Consider the following 12,506-nt stretch of genomic DNA (forward strand, 5'->3'; position numbering starts at 1 on the left):
TACACAATGTGCACAATTTACGTAATATACACAAGTTATGGAATTTACAAAATATAAAATGTACACAATATACACAATTTATACAATTCACACAATATACACAATATATATAATATAAACCATTTAAAATACACAATGTACACAAAAAACACAATTTACAAACACAACATGATAAGAACAAGATTTTACAAGCCATTCAAGTAAACCAATCACATTCCTCGGCAAAACAGTTCTTAATCAACAGCTTGAACTGTCCTAGAGACACCAGAACATCCAGTTCAACTGCCCTAGAGACACCAGAACATCCTGTTGAACTGGCCTAGAGACACCAGAACATCCAGTTGAACTGGCCTAGAGACACCAGAACATCCAGTTGAACTGCCCTAGAGACACCAGAATATCCAGTTGAACTGCCCTAGAGACACCAGAACATCCAGTTGAACTGCCCTAGAGACACCAGAACATCCAGTTGCAAGGAACTCTGCAGATCATCCCATACATGGGGTGCAAAGAAACTGAAAGCAGATTTAAATAACTCTGTGAAGATTGAAGGGATCTCCAGAGTTAATCATCCCTGAGTCTGAAGATAAACAATGAGGTAAGGAATGAGCGATGGAGAGATAAAGAGAACATATGAGTTAGAGAACTTATGAGTGAGTGAACTGTGTGTGGCTGTAGAAGAGCAACGCAGGTGTGCGTGTGTGTGCGCGTGTGTGTGTATGCGTGTGTCTGTGTGTGTGTCAGAGGGAGTTTGATGTTAAAGGGCAGAGGGGCTTTTACAATTATCTGTGGGGGTGTGTGATTACCAAGTGTTTCAAAAACAATGGTAACCTCCCTCTGGGATGGAAACTAAGCCAGCAGTTAGGGGGTAAGACAGGAGAACGAGGCATATTCTGTCACCCCCTGCCCTCTATACCCCACCACAACACCCAGACCCCCACCACTACACCCAGACCCCCACCACTACACCCAGACCCCACACCCACACCCAGACCCCCACCACAACACCCAGACCCCCACCACAACACCCAGACCCCCACACCCAGACCCCAACACCCAGACCCCCACCACAACACCCAGACCACCACCACATTGCCCCGACCCCCACACCCAGACCCCCACACCCAGACCGTACCACAACACCCAGACCACCATCACAACACACAGACCTCCACACACAACACCTAGACCCCCACACCCAGACCCCCACTACAACACCCAGACCCACACCCTGACCCCCACCACAACACACAGACCACCACCACATTGCCCCAACCCCCACACCCAGACCCCAACACCTAGACCCCCACCACAACACCCAGACCACCACCACATTGCCCCAACCCCCACACCCAGACCCCCACAACCAGACCCCCACACCCAGACCCCTACCACAACACCCAGACCACCATCACAACACACAGACCTCCACACACAACACCTAGACCCCCACACCCAGACCCCCACTACAACACCCAGACCCACACCCTGACCCCCACCACAACACACAGACCACCACCACATTGCCCCAACCCCCACACCCACACCCAGACCCCAACACCCAGACCCCCACCACAACACCCAGACCACCACCACATTGCCCCAACCCCCACACCCAGACCCCCACAACCAGACCCCCACACCCAGACCCCTACCACAACACCCAGACCACCATCACAACACACAGACCTCCACACACAACACCTAGACCCCCACACCCAGACCCCCACTACAACACCCAGACCCACACCCTGACCCCCACCACAACACACAGACCCCCACAACAACACCCAACCTAAGTTATCATATAGTCCTCACCCCCGATGACCATAGTCATTACATAGTGTGACTAAAAGACCCAAGTACAGCTTTGCCCCATTGGGTGAGTGACAGTAGTCTTATAACCCCCAAAGACCACACATTACCCACTGGGCACAGATGTCAATTCAACGTCTATTTCACGTTGGTTCAGTTTAATGTCATTGAAATGACATGGAAACAACATTGATTCAACCAGTATGTGCCCAGTGGGAATGCCCTGTACCATCACAACCTTTTGAATAAGACAGGACAGGATTCTTTACAATAATAATTGTGTGGGTGCTTATATTTGTCCTGTTACACAAAAATGTGTAATAGAAAATATATATATTTTTTTTGCATATCCCCTACTCCACCCAAGACACTCGCAGGGAGTTGGATCACAGCCGGGCGGTCATCATTGTACATCAACTCTGGAGCAACTAGGTTTAAGTGCCTTCCTCAAGGCCTGTGGAGCAACCTTTCAGTTACTGGTCTAACGCTGTAACCTTGAGGTTACCTGTCGCCCCTGGCGGTCTCGACATATGTATGTGTTAGTCCCAAATGAAACCATATTACTTTTGTCCAGGGCCCATAGTAGTCAGCAGTAGTAATACTAGTGGTAGTCAGTAACACATTTCAAAATTGCAATTCTACTGTTGCTTATCTCAACAGTCAGTTGTCCCTGAATGTAATTATTTTTTTGGGGGGGGAGTCAGGGGCCCCCTAGCATCCGTGGGGCCCTAAGCAGTTGCTTATGTCTCTTATGCCTAGGCCCTGCACACACACACTGAATCCCTCCCATCTTGCATACTCTCCTCGCTCCTCCTTCACTTCTCTCTCTCTCTCTCTCTCTCTCTCTCTCTCTCTCCACCAGGTTGCTTTGACTTTCACACTGCCTTTCTCCACTTGAATGGACCTTTCTGTAACACACAGACAAACAGAACGTATGAGAATTCCTCTCTATCAATTTTTTCACTCACTCAGTTTCTCTCTATCTCTCACTCCCTCTCCTGCCTGGTGTCCTTCTTACTTGCTGATCTGAGTTTATCTCTGACCTTGACTTCCTGCCTGTGACCTCTCCAGCCCTCTGATTGGCAGCTAACTATCATCTTCTAGTCTCTGATTGGCAGGTGCCCCAGGAAACCATGCCTCTCCCTCTCCCATGATTGGCAGGTTGTCTTTGTCGCCTCAATGAATCAGCAGCGTTACTCACTCTTCCTCTGACAGTTTTGATCATAGACTGAAACACTGACGCCAGCAGAATCCTATACCTCATATTTTAATGAGAGAAATAAATGAAGTTAAACATTTTTTTGAAAGGTTATGTGTCATAAACCAAAGGAAGATCTTCTTGACACCATAAAAGTTACACAACTAGATAGAGGATGATATTTGGACGTTAAATAACATTACAAACACAATTATTACAGATATTTACATTGTAATATATACATTGTAATAGAGGGATTGTGAGGAATTGTAAGGATGGATGTTCCCTCTAAATGCAGATGTAGGATCTTCATTTGATCAATCTTTTGAAAATCATCTTCATAAACATATGTTACACTGTTTGATTGATTGACAGGGTCTGATGTATACACTACTTCTAATACAAAACATATAGTTAGTACAAAGAATCAAACATTAAAAATGTGTGTTTATAATTACAGAACAACAACAACAACACAGTATCAATAAAACCCATTTTCTTTTCAGTTTCAGTCCATTTTTGACATTGTTTCTATTCAGAGCTTCTGTACCTCTGCTCTGCTCTGGTATGAATACGAGGCTGTGAATGACAGCTGCTTATCCATTCCTTAGTCAGAACATTATATGACTCAGATGGCGCAGATAGATATGAGAGAGACCAAAGAGGAGGCAGAGATATAGAGAGAGTGGGAAAAGGAGGCAGAGAGAGAGAGGAAATAGGTGTCAGAGAGAGAGGAAATAGGAGGCAGAGAGAGAGGAAATAGGAGGTAGAGAGAGAGAGAGAAAAGAGGAGGCAGAGAGAGAGAGAGTGGGGAAAGAGGAGGCAGAGAGAGAGAGAGGAAAGAGGAGGCAGAGAGAGAGAGAGGAAAGAGGAGGCAGAGAGAGGAAAGAGGAGGCAGAGAGAGAGAGAGGAAAGAGGAGGCAGAGAGAGAGAGAGGAAAGAGGAGGCAGAGAGAGAGAGAGGAAAGAGGAGGCAGAGAGAGGGAGGAAAGAGGAGGCAGAGAGAGAGAGAGGAAAGAGGAGGCAGAGAGAGAGAGAGGAAAGAGGAGGCAGAGAGAGAGAGAGGAAAGAGGAGGCAGAGAGAGAGAGAGGAAAGAGGAGGCAGAGAGAGGAAAGAGGAGGCAGAGAGAGAGAGGAAAGAGGAGGAGAGAGAGAGAGAGAGAGAGAGGAAAGAGGAGGCAGAGAGAGAGAGAGAGGAAAGAGGAGGCAGAGAGAGGGAGGAAAGAGAGGGCAGAGAGAGAGGAAAGAGGAGGTAGAGAGAGAGAGGAAAAAGGAGGCAGAGAGAGGAAAGAGGAGGCAGAGAGAGAGGAAAGAGGAGGCAGAGAGACAGGAAAGAGGAGGCAGAGAGAGAGAGAGAGGAAAGAGGAGGCAGAGAGAGAGAGAGAGAGAGAGAGGAAAAAGGAGGCACAGAGACAGAGAGAAGAAAAGGGGGAGGTTGGGTTAAGTGTAATAAATAGAAGACAACAACTCAGAGAAATATGTAACTCTGAACATGTAGCTCAGAGAAATATGTAACTCTGAACATGTAGCTCAGAGAAATATGTAACTCTGAACATGTAACTCTGAACATGCAACTCAGAGAAATATGTAACTCTGAACATGCAACTCTGAGAAATATGTAACTCTGAACATGCAACTCTGAACATGCAACTCTGAACATGCAACTCAGAGAAATATGTAACTCTGAACATGCAACTCTGAACATGCAACAGAGAAATATATGCAACTCAGAGTAATATGCAACTCTCAGAGAAATATTACTCTGAGAGTAATATGCAACTCTGAACATGCAAATGTGCAAAACAAAATATTTAAAGGAGACATTTAAAGGTACTAACAGATTGAGCCGAGATATGCAGTGTTTATCGTGAATGTAATATCTGGGAACATGGGAACATTGCCTTAAAAAGAGGCATTGTCTACCAGCGTGATTGGATTGAATCCCGGCCTAACTGTCAATATAGACACTTAATGATGGTGTCATACCACTTGTTGACTGAAGTTTCTGAGCAACAGGTACAGCCGTGAAATTAACGTTGCCTTTTTCACTGTCAGATAAAGTATCACTTCACATTATACTTCTACGTCCCAACAATAGGGATAGTTTAGTGAGAGAGCTGAGAACTTAGGACGGCGAAAATTAACATGGAATCAGGTGATCTCATGCACTTTCTCGAAAGAGACTCCATGTTCCTCTTCATGCAAAATCTTCATCTTATCCCTCAGGGAAGGGTTGGTCCGTGCACAACACAATCAATTGGAAAGAATTAAAGAATGATTGTATGATTCATTCAGCACAACCAAGAACAACGTTGAGTGTATTAGTCCAGTGTTTCCCAACCCTGGTCCTCCAGTACCCACAACAGTATACAGTTTCCCAACCCTGGTCCTCCAGTACCCCCAACAGTATACAGTTTCCCAACCCTGGTACTCCAGTACCCCCAACAGTATACAGTTTCCCAACCCTGGTCCTCCAGTACCCCCAACAGTATACAGTTTCCCAACCCTGGTCCTCCAGTACCCCCAACAATATACAGTTTCCCAACCCTGGTCCTCCAGTACCCCCAAAAGCACACAGTTTCCGAACCCTGGTCCTCCAGTACCTCCAACACTACACAGTTTCCCAACCCTGGTCCTCCAGTACCCCCAAAAGCACACAGTTTCCCAACCCTGGTCCTCCAGTACCTCCAACACTACACAGTCTCCCAACCCTGGTCTTCCAGTACCCCCAACACTACATAGTTTCCCAAACCCTGGTCCTCCAGTACCCCCAACACTACACAGTTTCCCATCCCTGGTCCTCCAGTACCCCCAACACTCTACAGTTTTCCAACCCTGGTCCTCCAGTACCCCCAACAGTACAAGGTTTCCCAACCCTGGTCCTCCCGTAACCCCAACACTACACAGTTTCCCAACCCTGGTCTTCCAGTACCCCAACACTCTACAGTTTCCCAACCCTGGTCCTCCAGTACCCCCAACACTACACAGTTTCCCAACCCTGGTCCTCCAGTACCCCCAACAGCACACAGTTTCCCAACCCTGGTCTTCCAGTACCCAAATCAAATCAAATCAAATGTATTTATATAGCCCTTCGTACATCAGCTGATATCTCAAAGTGCTGTACAGAAACCCAGTCTATAACCCCAAACAGCAAGCAATGCAGGTGTAGAAGCACGGTGGCTAGGAAAAACTCCCTAGAAAGGCCAAAACCTAGGAAGAAACCTAGAGAGGAACCAGGCTCTGTGGGGTGGCCAGTCCTATTCTGGCTGTGCCGGGTGGAGATCAAATGTTCATAAATGACCAGCATGGTCGTATAATAATAAGGCAGAACAGTTGAAACTGGAGCAGCAGCACGGTCAGGTGGACTGGGGACAGCAAGGAGTCATCATGTCAGGTAGTCCTGGGGCATGGTCCTAGGGCTCAGGTCCTCCGAGAGAGAGAAAGAAAGAGAGAATTAGAGAGAGCATATGTGGGGTGGCCAGTCCTCTTCTGGCTGTGCCGGGTGGAGATTATAACAGAACATGGCCAAGATGTTCAAATGTTCATAAATGACCAGCATGGTCGAATAATAATAAGGCAGAACAGTTGAAACTGGAGCAGCAGCACGGCCAGGTGGACTGGGGACAGCAAGGAGTCATCATGTCAGGTAGTCCTGGGGCATGGTCCTAGGGCTCAGGTCCTCCGAGAGAGAGAGAGAGAGAGAGAGAGAGAAAGAGAGAATTAGAGAACGCACACTTAGATTCACACAGGACACCGAATAGGACAGGAGAGGTACTCCAGATAAAACAAACTGACCCTAGCCCCCCGACACATTAACTACTGCAGCATAAATACTGGAGGCTGAGACAGGAGGGGTCAGGAGACACTGTGGCCCCATCCGAGGACACCCCAGACAGGGCCAAACAGGAAGGATATAACCCCACCCACTTTGCCAAAGCACAGCCCCCACACCACTAGAGGGATATCTTCAACCACCAACTTACCATCCTGAGACAAGGCTGAGTATAGCCCACAAAGATCTCCGCCATGGCACAACCCAAGGGGGGCGCCAACCCAGACAGGATGACCACATCAGTGAATCAACCCACTCAGGTGACGCACCCCTTCCAGGGACGGCATGAGAGAACCCCAGTAAGCCAGTGACTCAGCCCCTGTAATAGGGTTAGAGGCAGAGAATCCCAGTGGGAAGAGGGGAACCGGCCAGGCAGAGACAGCAAGGGCGGTTCGTTGCTCCAGAGCCTTTCCGTTCACCTTCCCACTCCTGGGCCAGACTACACTCAATCATATGACCCAGTGAAGAGATAAGTCTTCAGTTAGGACTTAAAGGTTGAGACCGAGTTTGCGTCTCTGACATGGGTAGGCAGACCGTTCCATAAAAATGGAGCTCTATAGGAGAAAGCCCTGCCTCCAGCTGTTTGCTTAGAAATTATAGGGACAATTAGGAGGCCTGCGTCTTGTGACCGTAGCGTACGTGTAGGTATGTACGGCAGGACCAAATCAGAGAGATAGGTAGGAGCAAGCCCATGTAATGCTTTGTAGGTTTGCAGTAAAACCTTGAAATCAGCCCTTGCTTTGACAGGAAGCCAGTGTAGAGAGGCTAGCACTGGAGTAATATGATCCAATTTTTTGGTTCTAGTCAGGATACCCCCAAGAGTACAAGGTTTCCCAACCCTGGTCCTCCCTTAACCCCAAACCTCTACAGTTTCCCAACCCTGGTCCTCCAGTACCCCCAACACTACACAGTTTCCCAACCCTTGTCCTCCAGTACCCCCAACAGCACACAGTTTCCCAACCCTGGTCCTTTAGTACCCCCAACAGCACACAGTTTCCCAACCCTGGTCCTTTAGTACCCCCAACACTACACAGTTTCCCAACCCTGGTCCTCCAGTACCCCCAACAGTACACAGTTTCCCAACCCTGGTCCTCCAGTACCCCCAACACTACACAGTTTCCCAACCCTGGTCCGTTAGTACCCCCAAAACTACACAGTTTCCCAACCCTGGTCCTCCAGTACCCCCAACACAACACAGTTTCCCCGCCCTGGTCCTCCATTACCCCCAACAGTACACAGTTTCCCAACCCTGGTCTTCCAGTACCCCCAAAACTACACAGTTTCCCAACCCTGGTCCTTCAGTACCCCCAACAGTACAAGGTTTCCCAACCCTGGTCCTCCCGTAACCCCAACACTACACAGTTTCCCAACCCTGGTCCTAAAGTTCCCACAACACTACACAGTTTCCCAACTCTGACCTTCCAGTACCCCCAACACTACACAGTTTCCCAACCCTGGTCTTCCAGTACACCCAACAATATACAATTTCCCAACCCTGGTCCTCCAGTACCAACAACAGTACAAGGTTTCCCAACCCTGGTTCTCCCGTAACCCCAACACTACACAGTTTCCCAACCCTGGTCCTCCAGTACCCCCAAAACTACACAGTTTCCCAACCCTGGTCCTTCAGTACCCCCAACAGTACAAGGTTTCCCAACCCTGGTCCTCCCGTAACCCCAACACTACACAGTTTCCCAACCCTGGTCCTAAAGTTCCCACAACACTACACAGTTTCCCAACTCTGACCTTCCAGTACCCCCAACACTACACAGTTTCCCAACCCTGGTCTTCCAGTACCCCCAACAATATACAGTTTCCCAACCCTGGTCCTCCAGTACCCCCAACACTACACAGTTTCCCAACCCTGGTCCTTGAGTACCCCCAACACTACACAGTTTCCCAACCCTGGTCCTTTCGTACCCACAACACTACACAGTTACCCAACCCGGGTCCTTTAGTACCCCCAACACTACACAGTTTCCCAACCCTGGTCCTCCAGTACCTCCAACACTACACAGTTTCCCAACCCTGGTCTTCCAGTACCCCCAACACTACACAGTTTCCCAACCCTGGTCCTTGAGTACCCCCAACACTACACAGTTTCCCAACCCTGGTCCTTTCGTACCCACAACACTACACAGTTTCCCAACCCGGGTCCTTTAGTACCCCCAACACTACACAGTTTCCCAACCCTGGTCCTCCAGTACCTCCAACACTACACAGTTTCCCAACCCTGGTCCTCCAGTACCCCCAATAGCACACAGTTTCCCAACCCTGGTCCTTTAGTACCCCCAACACTACACAGTTTCCCAACCCTGGTCCTTTAGTACCCCCAAAACTACACAGTTTCCCAACCCTGGTCCTCCAGTACCCCCAACGCTACACAGTTTCCCAACCCTGGTCCTTTAGTACCCCCAAAACTACGCAGTTTCCCAACCCTGGTCCTCCAGTACACCCAACACTGTTTCGTTGTAGCCCTTGACAAACACACCTCATTTCAACTCATTGAGGACTTGATGATTAGTTGACAAGTTCAGTCAATTGTGCTTCTCTAGTTTTACAATATAAATCTGTACTGTTGGGGGTACTCTAGGACCAGGGTTGGGAAACACTGCTTTAGTCAATATGCATACAGTGAACTTGAACTCAAATAGAACAAATATCACCATTATTTTACCTAAACAGATTTAGTGTTGCAGATGTCCCTCCTCCAGTTCACCAAACTCCAAAGTTATTTCCAGCAATGGACTACCTTGGGTGTACTGCATTTTTTTCAGAAGTTGACTCCAGGGTTCCCCGTTCCTGTAGTGGTACTTCAGAATTACACTGCTCTCACACACCCAGCGGAGTCCAGACACTCATAGCACCCTTTGGGAGACCAGTGCCTGAGGTAACTAAAAAAGTAAAGCACAAAATGTCAAAGGACGAAGTGGTTGGAAGAAAAGACAACTTGGCAGCGATTACAGCTTCAAGTCTTCGTGGGTATGACGCTACATACTTGACACAACTGTATTTGGGGACTTTTTCCTACTCTTCTCTGCAGATCCTCTCAAGCTCTGTCAGGATGGATGGGGAGTGTTGCTGCACAGCTATTTTCAGGTATCTCCAGAGATGTTCAATCAGGTTCAAGGACAAGGACATTCAGATGGTACCAGGTTTCTTCTAGATGTGACGCTTGGCATTCAGGCCAATGAGTTCAATCTTGTTTCTCATGGTCTGAGATTAATAAAAAACATTGTTTTACTCGTTTGGACGAACTTTGCTGGTAACTTTTTGGAATGCTTTGTATGCATGTTGAAGGACTGTATTATTGAATTCAATGGTTGTCGTGGAAATTTCCTCTATTTACCAAATCATGAGAGCAAACCACACACAAGTCAGAGTTAGTTATCACAAAGTCCATCTTTAATTATATGAGCTCTATCACAACCCTGTGACTCTCAGAACAATTCAGTGTCTATCAATGAATTCTCTGAGAGTCCCGTACACATTGCAACTGAGATCCTTTAATAGCAAAAGACACACATAGCCAGACAGCATAGGCATAATTTATCGTTCAGCTTTGTCTCCTAAACTATGCTCTCTTCTCAAACTCAGAACCATAAACAAATCCTCCATATCAACAGGCATATATCAAATCCATCCTATTTTGACAAGATCACAGAGACACACTAACTGGCACACAGACATTGTGGAGCCAAGAGATACACGCTTGACCTCCCCCCTCTCTCCGGCCCAAGCAACTTAGTCTTGACATAGAACAGATACTGCAACCCGCCACAGTATTATACAAAAATAACATTCTGATGAGAAGTAACTTACAAACATATGATGAATATAAAACATCTTACCTATGTTACCAACTAATTCTGATTATTCCCCAACATGGTGCCAACTAAATGGTGTTTTGGGATATAAAGAATAACTTTATAGAACAAAACGACCATTCATTGTGTAGCTTGGACCTTTGGGATTGCAAACAGAGGAAGATCTTCAAAAGTAAGTGATTTACTTTTTCGCTATTTGTTATTTCATGACGCCTGTGCTGGTTTGGAAAATATGCTAACGTGAGGCGCTGTCCTCAGACAATCAAATGCTATGCTTTCGCCGTAAAGCCTTTTAGAAATCCAACAACGCAATTCGATTACCAAGATTCTAAGCTAAAGAATCATGTATGACACTTGTATTTTCGTGAATGTTTAATATTACGATTTTGTATTTTGAATTTGGCGTGCTCCGATTTCACCGGATGTTGTCAAATTTGATCCCGCTAGCGGGATCTCCGAAACTAAGGGTTAATCAGGTGTTAAATAAAGAGATTGGAGACTTTAATACATCCCACTGGGCACCAACGTCATTTCAATGTCTAGTTTTGATTTACATTTAGTTGAGTTGTCAACAAACGTGAATTCAACGTGACAATAACAAAACATTTCACCATGTTATTGGATTAAACACCATATTAATCTTCATCTTCTGCTCCTGGCCAAGTGCTTATTCTATGATGCAATCCCAGACCACTACTGAAGATGGATTTAAGGTCTTAACCTGAAGCCAGTTTGTGGAGTCCTGAGTTTAGGGTTAGGTTTTGTAAAGCACTTTGTGACAGAAACATAAAATAAATAAAACTCTATAAAAGTGTATTGATTGATTGATTGTACTGTGCAGCAGGGTTGGTGTTAATTTAATTCCATTTCAATTCAGGCAATTCAGGGAAACTGAATTTCAATTTAGTTGTACTGAAATTAAAATGGAATTGACCCCAACCCGGCACTGATGCAGTCAGTGGCCCAACATGTACATTACCTTACTTAATGTATATTCTCTTACTCCCTCTAAGCTGTACCCTTGTGCCCAACATTTTTACAATTGTGGGGGTGTGCCAAGATGGAGGGGTGGGGGCTAGTCTATCTCTCCTCCCAGACAGAGCTGCCTCTCAAAATGGCCTCCCCTCCACAACAGAACCGGAGCCGTCAGCCCAGCCCCAGCGAGGACCAGGATGAGGAGGACCCAGTGGACCAGATGATCAGCAGGACAGGCTGTATGGAGCAGCACTATGCCGTCCAGGAGGGCAGGGCTGACCACCAGGACTGAAGGAAGTGTCAGAGACAGGTCCAGACCTTCAAGAACTGTATGATGACCTTCCAGAAAGCCATGAAGAAACAGCTGAGGCAGGCTAAAGCAGCAGCAGTATGGGACACAGAGTCTACTTAGAAGAGCAAAGACTGGTTGGTGTTGATCAATCAAATTCCCCCTTTTTGTGTAGTTCAATGCAGAGCTTTCAGTACAGTCCCACATGTTGTTACAGACGCTATGCACAAGGTGGCAGTATGACCTCAGTTTTCTCTGAGCAAGGTGAAGGAAACTTTTCAATCAGCCACATTAAAATGAGAGACTAGGATTGCATGGGGGGACAGTTTTATCTTGAAAAATTTGTATTTATCCCATTGCTTTCCGTCAAAGATCATAAAATCCACAATCATAGCACCCAACCTCCTTCCCAACCTCTCATCTCTTAGCAACAGCTGTGTTCACCTTGCTATTTTGTACAACTTTCTAATAACTCCCCATCTTTAAGTAGGGAGGAATTCAGACCCAAGTTACATAAATTGAGCTTCCTTTTTTATGTACCTTTCTCTCCACGTATTCTGACCATGAAATG

General features: G+C 46.7%; 1 protein-coding gene and 1 pseudogene across 1 annotated transcript; both read left to right on the plus strand.

The window, feature by feature from the left end:
* The first annotated feature begins 593 nt into the window (after positions 1-593).
* Positions 594-1,755, plus strand: LOC121841637 (extensin-like). Its single transcript, XM_042311231.1, has 3 exons — positions 594-598; positions 934-1,131; positions 1,323-1,755. The coding sequence occupies exons 1-3, from the start codon at positions 594-596 to the stop codon at positions 1,753-1,755; spliced, it is 636 nt and encodes a 211-aa protein (XP_042167165.1).
* A 10,030-nt stretch (positions 1,756-11,785) lies between these two features.
* On the plus strand, positions 11,786-12,058 carry LOC112230702 (annotated as a pseudogene).
* Positions 12,059-12,506: the final 448 nt, after the last annotated feature.

Source organism: Oncorhynchus tshawytscha, linkage group LG33 (genome assembly GCF_018296145.1).
Source record: "Oncorhynchus tshawytscha isolate Ot180627B linkage group LG33, Otsh_v2.0, whole genome shotgun sequence".
In the NCBI taxonomy this organism is placed as follows: domain Eukaryota; kingdom Metazoa; phylum Chordata; class Actinopteri; order Salmoniformes; family Salmonidae; genus Oncorhynchus; species Oncorhynchus tshawytscha.

What these genes read in the sequence shown, in the direction of transcription:
- LOC121841637 (XM_042311231.1), top strand. An exon ending in CAGACCCCCACACCCAGACC is followed by an intron (nt 1,132 to 1,322) that starts GTACCACAACAC and finishes CACAACACCCAG; the next exon opens with ACCACCACCACATTGCCCCA.